Raw genomic sequence first — 10,872 nt, forward strand, 5'->3', positions numbered from 1 at the left:
TGCTATTGGATGATTCAATGTTGCTGTTGTCGGGCTGATGGGGATGCTTAAACACACAGAGCCACACTTTTCTGGGAAATACACCTACCAGCGACTGACTTGTCGTTCTTTCTGCATATTAAACTGGGATGGAAAACATTTTAGCATAAAAAAACACGCACTTCACATTTAAGTGGTTGTATGGTGAGTTTGTGTGAGAGAAAGAGAAATGTTGAGATAATAGCCATGTTGCCATATCACCCTGCAGCCCAAGACCGGTTGCCCACTGAAGCTAAGCAGGGTTGAGCCTGGTCAGTACCTGGAAGGGAGACCTCCGGTGAAAACTAGGTTGCTGTTGGAAGAGGTGTTAGTGAGGCTAGCAGGGGGTGCTCACCCTGTGGTATGTGTGGGTCCTAACGCCCCAGTATAGTGACGGGGACACTATACTGCCAAAAAGCACCATCTTTCGGATGAGACGTTAAACCCGAGGTCCTTACTCTCTGTGGTCATTGAAAATCCCATGGCACTTCTCGTAAAGAGTAGGGGTGTAACCCCGGTGTCCTGGCCAAATTCCCTCTACTGGCCCTTGTCTATCATGGCCTCCTAATAATCCCCATACACTTGATTGGCTCTATGACTCTCTCTCCTCTCCACCTGTGTGTGGTGAGCGCACTGGCGCTGTTGTAGTGTGGCTGCCGTCGCATCATCCAAGTGGATGCTGCACACTGGTGGTGGTTGAAGAGAGACCCCCCCACATGACTGTAAAGCGCTTTGGGTGTACAGCAATACACAATAAAGCGCTATATAAATGCATCATTCATTCATAAACCTATGCTTGGAACTTAGCCTCTATTTAGTAAATATATAAACAGTAATTCTACCCAACATTATCATAAGGATTATGTTTAATGTTTACTCCATTCAGGGTTCCCACAAATTGACCAATGTATTTCCATAACTTCTCCATGAGATTTTCAATAATTTGTGAATAGATACAGATTTTATGGAGACTGAACAAACAATATCAACAATATCAACAAATTTGCATGACTTCTCTATTATTATTTTTATACACTTTCATTCATTTTCAGTATGCTTCCATGCCTGAAAAAAAAATCCCAAATTTAGAAAATGTTACATTTTCGTGCTGTACATTGTGCACCAAAATTGTGTTTAGACAAGTACATCATTGCTTTTGATAGAATATATCAAATCAAGTGGCATTTGCAATAAATGATGCATGATTCATTTAAATGTCCAAATGCATTTTGTGGCCACTGCATAGAAGTATTTACACTGTATACACATAGCGCCTTTAATATAATACATACATGGTAGTAGCAAACAAATATTGTTGAGAGACGGGTCAAAAAAGGAAAGTTCATGTGGACATGAGCCAACATTACTCCACATCCAACACCTCGATTATACAGAAAAAAAACAGTGCCTATTTCATGACATTTTCTCAAGGGAAAAGAAAAAAACCCTAAAAGCTCATGAATATACCTCTCTTACCCAACACTGTGCATCTTTATGAGCAGTTAGCAGAGTGAAAAAGCCAGACTGAGGAACACTGCTGGCTTTTCATGTGCTACTCCTCCCCCGCCTTCCATCCATGTTTGGGAAGCAGGTGTAAATAAAGGTACAACTTTGACGCCAAGGGATCATGAAATCCTGTGGAAAGGGTGGGGTAATCATAATTGGCTTAATGCTAAAGAGAAACTTGTTGAGTTGCTCTTGAACCGTGTGTGTGTTGTTTTACTTCTTTGACGCGGGGCGGTGGGATTTCACTGACTCACTTCGGCGTGCCTTCTGCTAGTCAGGATAAGAAACTTACCTGAATGTCATGCTTATCTACGGGGACAAGGCTGACTTGTTCCAAAACATAAATATACGCACTGATTTACTGAGTTGTCTGAACATTTGAAATGACTAAACACGTACAGAATAATTTATTTAGGAAAAAATATTTATTGACATGAAATTTGGCTTTTTGGATGACGACGTCTCCGATAATTGTAAAAATTCATGCATAAGATGGCACCGACTAACTGATTATTTGCATTAAAATGCTACATAATACAAGCAATCAGATCATAAAAGTGTTTAAAGAATCACCCACCACCAATTTCAGGATTTAGGCCTAAAACATAGTAGAACTGTACATGCTATATAAAAAGTGATGACCACACGAAGTTAGTTTTAACCTTCATTTTGTTTTAAGATGTAAATATCCAAGTTAGCACTCAAAATTTAATTTTTCCAACAGAACATTTTAGGCATCTTTACACAGTTGTTCTGTGCCTGCTCAAAATTGTGTGTAAGACATAATGCTGCATAAAACTAAAGTAGGCTCTGACCTACCTCAGCTCTTAATACCAAACATACAAGTGTATTTGCTGTGTAAATGCATTTATGCCACCTCTGAGCAGCATTAAACTGTGTAAATGCCACTTCAGAAGCACCTCTGTGCCACCTTTGCAGTGTAAATTTGGTAGGAATTCCATGACATTTCAAATCAAATCAAGACACAATACAAACACATTATTATGATTTGAATATCAGTAGTGTAGAAAAAGAAGTACTGGTTTTCACAAAAGTTTTTATACATTTAAAATGAATTGTATATTTTACCAGCGGACTTTGTAACAATACACGCCATGTTTTAAATGCTTCGGAAGGAAGCCAAAGCTGCGCACCCCTGGTTCTGATGTACCACAGTTCATCCTGGGTTGCATGATTGGGTAACGTACACTACCGTCAGCCAACCAGCCTGAATCACACTGGTCCAATCCCACAAACCTCCAGGCTGCATATAACTGGCCAACTTTAGCAATACGACCTCCATCGCTCTGACAGGCCTCCACCGCCTCTGTGAAATTTAGTTTGATGTGATGTTGCAGGAAGTAGACCTCTCCTGACATTGAAGAAAGACAAAGTAACTTGTCACATCATATTTGGCTACTTAAAACTTAAAAATAAACACGACAACCTCAGAAATGAATGCCAATAATTGACCCAAGGTATCAAAATACAACTGGCATATCAAGGCAAACAGCTTTAAAACATATGCATGACTGATGAAAACAAGGAAGAAGGCCATTTTATAATTAATCCTTGTTGGCAGGTTCACCCAACTTGTCATCCTCAACTGGTATTTTTAAAATAGGAACATTTTCCAGAATGAGCAATTGCAGCCACATGTACTGTATCCTGTAATCCTGAAAGTCATCTTTGTCCGATTTAAAAATGTAAAACACCTGTTAAAAGCACAACTATGGAAATTTTAATTGTTTGTCTGACAAAATTTCACAGAAACCAATCAGCATAAACCAGGACTAGATGAAGTTAGATTAGGATATATAAAAACTCCACTAAATATATACAAACATTATTACCTCTAATGGACGAAGTGAAGCAGAAGGCATCAAACCGGTCCAGACTTTTGTCCCGAATGCCATAGCTCCGTACACCAGGTGCCAGTTCGGTGCCACCACAAGCATCTCGTGGCTCTACGACGGGATATTGTGCCGTCCCATCCATGAGCCACCCAGCATTACACCAATCCAGCCCTTCCTCCCAAGCAGCGTAGAGCTGTTCAAAGGTAGCCAGGTGCGCATCCTGCTTCTCACATGCCTCCTTAGCCTCATGAAAGTTCATCAGATACCGCCCCCTAGCGGAGTAATAGGGGAATACCACACCTGTGGAGCACATGAGCACAATGCACCACAGCAAAATTTTGTTGAAAATAGGCTCATTTTACAACTCCACTAGAGTTAAACAGTTGAGTTTTACTGTTTTTGAATCCATTCAGCCGATCTCCTAGTCTGGCGCTCGTGAATTTCAATACTTTCTCTCACAAGTTTTATCAGTGGGTAATTGTATATAAAATTGTGGGCATCAGGGATTACGCCTGGCATTGAAGCTGCTTTTGAATGCACGATAGCTTTTTAGTTTCACTTTCGAGATTCGCCATGGCATGTACTGTTTAAACTATGGAGCGGCAGTACTTAACACACATCTGCAAACCATTCGTCAACAACCAACAGTCACTGATATTTAATGCTGTTGAATGTTTCGTTTGCACTTTATCAGAACTACCTCCTATCTACTGAATAGCAAGATGCTAAAATTGTGTTTAAAGAAAACTTATCAAAAAGGATCACATAATTTTGTGTTTTATGTTATGTTGCAGGGCCTGCCATCTTGTCTTTTTAGCTTGTTGTTTCTAATTGCACTTTAACCCCAAGGGAGAAATCCAGATCAAATCCCAGAAAGGAATATCACAACAAAATGAAGTTAAAACTTGTTTTGAACCATTTCTTTGTCATCGGCAGATTGATTTTAAGTAGGGAGAAAAAAATCGATTTAAATCGTAAATCGGATTTTTGATAAAATCAATCGGGGATTTTTTTCTTAGACCATATCGCCCAGTCCTATTTTGAATAACTGTGACTGTGTGTATATGATATATCCAAAAATATAATATTACACCAATTATAAGGTGTTTGCAAGAGATGTGTTTGTGATATTTTGAATTCAGTGCTTCATTTTACATTTTGTGTGTGCAATTCTTGGATTTGTGTGTAAAGTTTTGAAAGAAAAAGAGGCAAAGTTTGGAAATTGATGTAAGCTGTTGAAAAAACTAAGTTAGACAATAAATCGATAACAAACATTTTATATAAATTCCATATAAAATACTATATTAAGGGGAGACACTGCATTGTTTTTCATGCACCTGTCAATTTTGAGATTTTGGGCATTTTGGTTTTTCATTAAGTGTTTTTTCAGACTAGTGGAAAGAATACATCCTAAAGACACTGTTAAGTGTTTCTTTTATAGCATTTTATCTATTTATGTCAATAGATTTCAATTACAATACATATTTTTAAAGCCCGTTTTCTCAAAATGAGTTTTTTCTCTTACACTGAGCCATAAATCTCCACTTTAGCAGCACTTCCACACACCAAACTTTACATTTTTATTCCTGTCTACATCCTGAAGGTTTTCAGAGGGATTTGCTTGATTATATAGATTTCAATCCCCCAAAATTGTGAAAATATAGTGTTTTCTGTCTGTATTTTCTGAATTATAGTGTCAAAATGAGAAACCCAAAATTCATGTAAAAACTTTTGACTAATATGTCAAAACAAAATTAAACAAGAATTTTGAAACTGACTTCATTCAGTGTCTAGATTTTTGTACTAGAAATTTAGGCCTATGCAAATTAGTGCATATTTCATTATATAATGCCTCATTTGCATATTTAAACCTAACATTTTAGAAAACTTAATTACAACTACAATTATCAATGTAATCAATCAGGTATGAAAGGCGACAACTATTAGTTCATTTTTTTTTTTTACCCTATTCACCTGCAGTGTCTCCCCTTAATACAATATATAGCCTAATTGATAATACAATACCCTACTAGCTACATCTTGCATAAAATAATACAATTATAGTGTTTCGGTAGCTTTAAAACACTTTCTTTAGGATCTGTGACGCACCTCGAAACTTCAGCTGCACTGTCACACTCTCGTCCTCGAGACCATCAATAATTTCACACCGGTAACGGCCGGTATCGTCGGATTGTAGCGGGTTGATAACGAGAGACGCATCGCCCGGGATGCTTCGGCGGAGCCGCACTCGTCCTTTGAAGTCTCCGTAACTCCGGTGGCGTGTGCCGATGGCCACCATGACATCCCGCTCCTGTCCCTCGCCGCTCACCGGCTGCCAGAGCCACTTGACGCGCGTCCTGCGCGGCGCGTTGAGCGCGGGCTCGTAGTGGTAATGACACGGCAGTGTGGCGTTACTCCCCTGGACAGCCGACACTAGAGCTTCAGGAGACTCGACGTGAAGACGGATCTTGTGGAAGTAGACTAAAAAGAAACATTAAGTAAGTGAATAACTCTTCAAACAGAGTAAAGCTATTACCTATTGTAGGCTATGTTTGTTTGTTATATGCAAAAGTGAGTAGCTTTGAAATGTTTGATGGATTTCTGATGGAGTTCACATGTTTGTGATGTCTCAACCATCCTAACATATTAAAACTATATTATTACCAGTGTTGGGAAGGAATTACTTTGGAAATGTAGTACCCGAGAAAAAAAATATTTTTTCTTCATGTCTTTAAATTGTTTAGAGCATTTAGAATAATGTAAAAATAATAATAATATTTAATTCATAAGTTATGCTATGTCCTCGCTTGAGGACATCGGGACTCGGTTTCTTTGAAAAACTAAAAAGACATGAATGAACATGCATGGGCAAAAACAATTGATTTTTAAAATCACCAATACATTTTTAGTTTAAGAATTTTTTTTTTTTTTACCAACTTTGTATAAAAGATGATTCTCAACTAAGTTATAACAGAATGATTCAAATGATTCAAATAACAGAATGACAGATTTAAATGATAATTACAAAATATTATCATATTTCCATAAGTGTGTCACTAAATTAATTTCAGACATTTTTGAAGACCAAGGAGAGGGAGTGGTTATGGTGAAACATCCAATAATTTGGTATATCTGTAAAGCCCTGAATGTGCTCTGTACAGGGCATCCAGACTTAAAACTGTGGCATGTATAGTCTCAGAGAAATTCACTAAAATATAATTTCCTCGTATGAGGCCGCAGGGTCTTAAGAGGTTAAGTTACAGATTACAAGTTACCTTATTTAAAATGTAATAAGTAGTGTAACTATTTCAATTACTTTTTTAATGTAGCCTAACTGATTACATTTGTTTGCTTTTTGATTACTTTTCTAAAATTATAATGTTTTTAACATTTAATGTTCATCATTTTCAAACATTTAAATCGGGCATGGTAAACATTACAGTACTCAACACTCAAAATCCTTCATCACTTGAATTAAGATTATAATAATTTAATTTTAAAAGCACAGCCACCACAAAATCAGAATTTAGTCACACTTCTTTTGAATTTAAGATTGTTCCGAGGTTAAATACAGATTTAAAATCAACAAGATATAGTTTAATAGTAATGCATTTTTTAATGTTTTTACATCAAATCGTTGTATAGCATTGACTGGTAGCACTGGCATCTAACAATGCCTTGGAAAAAACAGCTGATCTTAAAAAATAAAGCATACACATAAACCCAAATAGGAAATGAAATCTGTGTTCTGTGTCCTAAACTCCTGAAACATTGGTGTCTCATATTTTAGCGCAGTCACTGCAATTTATGAAAGAAATCAGTTAAATCTTTATGTGGGTGAGTGTGTGTGAATATATTCAGATGTAACCCCCTTTGTAATCGTTAACATTTTTATAACTGTAATTTTCTCCTTAACTGTAACTGATTACAATTACATTTATGTTGTAATTCAATTACATAATTTTGTTACAAGTAACTAGTCCTCAACACCGATTATTACTATAAATATATATAATTATAATTCCCACTGAGATCATAACATAATTTTAAACAATTAAAAAAAATGTACATTTTATATCAATTTTATTCTATGGTAAGTGACAAAAGTTTGAATTTTGTTTAATTCTATGTTGGCTACACGTGTCATACTAGGCTATATCAGCAAACTAGCTTTTGTTTGCTGGTTTTTTACAGAAGTCAACATTTGAAGAGGATCAAAATCTTTCATCAAAGTGAACCTAAAACCAAAATGTGCTCTTGTCTTGGGACAGCTTTGATGAACTTTTTTGATCCGCTTCAAATGTCGACTACTGTATTTTGCACACATGAAATCGTGAAATTATTAGGCTAACTTACTCTCCCCATTGCCATTTCCATTTCCATGAACTATGTCCTGATAATAATAGCCATTGGAGAATCGCTGTTCAAGGCTTCCGAGGACCAGGTGCATTAAAAGCACCAGCAGATGGCGTAAAATCCACATATTCACGATGATTCCCTGTATCCCACAGCTTTCCAGCAGAAACCTTCAAATTTGAAGACAACCCAAGATGAGTAAAAATCAGCAAGGAGTTCAGCAAACAAATATAACGCAACATATATTTAGCTTTTAGCACTTTTGAAGTCTGATTTATTAAAAAAAAAAAAATAGTTTGACTTGCTCGCCATAAACGAGATAGGCTTATCATCACATAGCCTGTTACTTTACAAGAACTGCATTCACTTGCTGGTTAAACGAGTGCAGAAGCGAAAGTCAAAAAGATACAACTAGCTCTACAATTAAGCCTCATAAAAAGTAGTTTTACGACAATAGTAAAACGTAAGTAATAAAAAGTTACACAAAAACACAGATTTAAAGTCGCAAACGCGTTTGTTGTAGTCAACTAGTTAATTGCAGCACGCAAAGAGTCTGCTAATATGCGCATTTATTAAATAATAAAAGCATTTTCGCAACTTACCAATGTAAAATACTTTCTCAGGCTGCGTTTGCTACAACTACTGAGTTCATCGTCCGAGGTGAGGAATAATAGCGCTCTCTCTCTCTCTCTCTCTCTCTCGCTCTCTCTCTCTCTCTCTCTCGCTGTAATAATATTGTGGGACCGTGAGGTGAAGTCACTCAGGCATCTCTTTTGAAGTCCTCCAGCTCGCGAACAATAATAATTGTGGGGTCTACAAAGCAGTCGAGAGCTGCCGTCCATCACCACGGTATAATTTTACAACATAAGGTGTGTGTTGATAATTTCCCAAAACTGAAACTGGAGCTTGTGTTCACGGTGCCAGCGAGAATATATTCCACCCAGGTCTCTTGTTACGAGGGTTTGTCACAAAAAACAACAACAATTCTTAATGGCCTCAGAGGCTGCCTGGCCTAATAACACAGTTGGTAATAATAGATTGTCACATACCTATTTTTCTTTTACATTCCGAATGCACCGAGTGTTATAAATTATGTCCTTTTAGGTAGAAAACAAACCCTAAAATCTATACAATTAAATATTTCTTAATAGTATGATCGGATATTTTCACAGGCGTTAAAATAAAACAAAAAATTAGCACTGCATATGAAATTACACACCAGAAACATGACTTGACCTTTGACCGAGGTCTCAAAAAAGATTACAATGGGAAAGTCAGCGGTTGAAATTCCTCTTCTCCTCAGCAAAAACCCCCAAAGTGTGCTAATTTTCCAAAGTCAATAGCAGAGGAAAGTAGCCATATAGCCTTGCAGATGTGAAATTTTCCTCTTACTCGTGACCACCAGGGATTCAAACGTTTGTTGTTCTCTGTCAGCACACCTCTGTGCAGCATATCTTTTATCTCCCTCTTCCAAAATTCTGACCTTTTCTCCCTGTTATTTAGCGATACAGTTGATGTACATTCTAAATCGCTATATTTAAAGAGGAAAAGAGTGTTAGGTGGCCTTTGGAGGGACCAGGATGTTGTACTGACAGAATCATTCAGTAGTATGACCCCAAACTGTGCCACCCTTTCTCTTTCACATTTATTTTTGTTCAGCGAATTCTCTCAGGCAAAATCCAGTCATTTCAATAGAAATCGACACATGGAGGCATTTTTCACATCGTGTTCAAGTGGAATTCAAGTGAATTCACCATGTTGACCAACAGAACGCTGCTTGGTTTGAAAGTAACTTCTATGTGAGCTGTTCTTCATACATCATGGACACTTTAAAAGACGAGAGTGAGCACATTTACATCGCCTCTCTCACAGATGCTCACAACATTAGCAACGCATTTGAAGATCCCCGTCAATTAGTCCCCACAGCCAAGATGAAAGCCGTCGCCTTAGGCAAGGAACACAGAGACCCTTTGAATAGCTGTGGGCTTCACAGAAGATTTTGGCAGCTGTTATTTGGAAGAACATTGTACTCTAATTGTTTGCCCAAAATGAATAGGTCTAAAATGGCTGGATGTAAATGTTTTAGATTCTCCTGACGCACATGTCAGCTTTAGTTACTAAAAAAATCTCTTTATTTTAAAAAGTTATTGGAAAATGATCAATTTTTAAGATTTTAAATATAGCACGCAAATAAAGGAATGAAAATGAATACATTTTAAAAGTCATACTTTCATAAAGGTAAATTAACACAATATAGACAATGTATCATTCAAGAGTTTGGAGTCAGTAAGATATTTTAATGTTTTTGAAAGATGTCTCTTCTGCTTGCCAGAAGAATTTGTATTTAATTTTTTAATATTTAGAATTTTTTTTAATGTAATTTATTCCTGTGATGGTAAAGCATCATTACTCCAGGCTTCAGTGTCACATGATCATTCATAAGTTAATATGCTGATTTGCTGCTCAAGAAACATTTATCATCAATATTTAATGGAATATTTTATTTTGGAAACTGATACGAGTCTTTCAGGATTCTTTGATTAATAGAAAGTTCAAAATAACAGCATTTAACTGAAATCGAAATCTTTACTTAACTTTTGTTGAATTTAATGCATGCTTCATGAATAAAAAAATTAAAATAAGAAACAAAAAAAAAGGTACTTATCCCAAACAGCAGTGAATCTATATAACATGTTTTTTTTACAGATACAGTATGTGAGAGACACAAATGACACTCACTGTGTAGAATCCGTGGCATATTTTTATTACATTTTTTAAAGGGTGTTTCTTTGAGATTGTGTTCCCTATGAATAACTGCTCTGAAAGGGCTTGAACAATATATGTAAGTGCTTCCAAACATCATCTTCTGAATGACTGTATGCGTGTAAATGAATAGAATTCAGCCACACAGTTTTGTGGGTTTTTGATTTATTTTTGTTGGCAGGTTCCATCAAAAAAGCTCGCAGTGAAACTCTAGTAATACTTCTGTTTATACTGATGATTTTGACAGTGAGGGTGAATTTTTAAAATGTTGACCCAGTTTACAACCCCTCATAAACTAGTCAAGCAATGAGGCGAACAAGGCGAGATTTCCTTTGTAGAGATGTTATTAGAAAGCAAAGATTGTTGGCTCCTG

At 36.7% G+C, this 10,872-nt stretch overlaps 1 protein-coding gene across 2 annotated transcripts; it reads right to left on the bottom strand.

Annotated features, from left to right (window-relative positions):
- Positions 1–869: 869 nt before the first annotated feature.
- Positions 870–9,057, bottom strand: LOC306868220 (hyaluronan and proteoglycan link protein 3-like). 2 transcript variants are annotated; one of them, XM_079414303.1, is made up of 5 exons: positions 8,786–9,057; positions 7,737–7,906; positions 5,490–5,861; positions 3,378–3,680; positions 870–2,896 (listed from the first exon to the last, which is right to left on the bottom strand). In XM_079414303.1, the coding sequence occupies exons 2-5, from the start codon at positions 7,861–7,863 to the stop codon at positions 2,610–2,612; spliced, it is 1,089 nt and encodes a 362-aa protein (XP_079270429.1). In that variant the 5' UTR covers positions 7,864–7,906; positions 8,786–9,057; the 3' UTR covers positions 870–2,609. The 2 variants fall into 2 exon arrangements, with proteins under 2 accessions (XP_079270429.1, XP_079270428.1); XM_079414302.1 differs by having other exon boundaries at positions 8,339–8,865.
- Between the last annotated feature and the right edge of the window lie 1,815 nt (positions 9,058–10,872).

The sequence above is a fragment of the Barbus barbus genome, assembly GCF_936440315.1.
Source record: "Barbus barbus genome assembly, chromosome: 50".
Taxonomy (NCBI): Eukaryota; Metazoa; Chordata; class Actinopteri; order Cypriniformes; family Cyprinidae; genus Barbus; species Barbus barbus.

Excerpts from the sequence above, each read along its gene's own strand:
- LOC306868220 (XM_079414303.1), bottom strand. The coding sequence starts at position 7,863 with ATGTGGATTTTACGCCATCTGCTGGTGCTTTTAATGCACCTGGTCCTC. Across the intron at positions 5,862-7,736 it reads TGGAAATGGCAATGGGGAGA|TCTACTTCCACAAGATCCGT; the intron begins GTAAGTTAGCCT and ends GTTTCTTTTTAG. Across the intron at positions 2,897-3,377 it reads CTTCACTTCGTCCATTAGAG|GAGAGGTCTACTTCCTGCAA; the intron begins GTAATAATGTTT and ends CTTCAATGTCAG.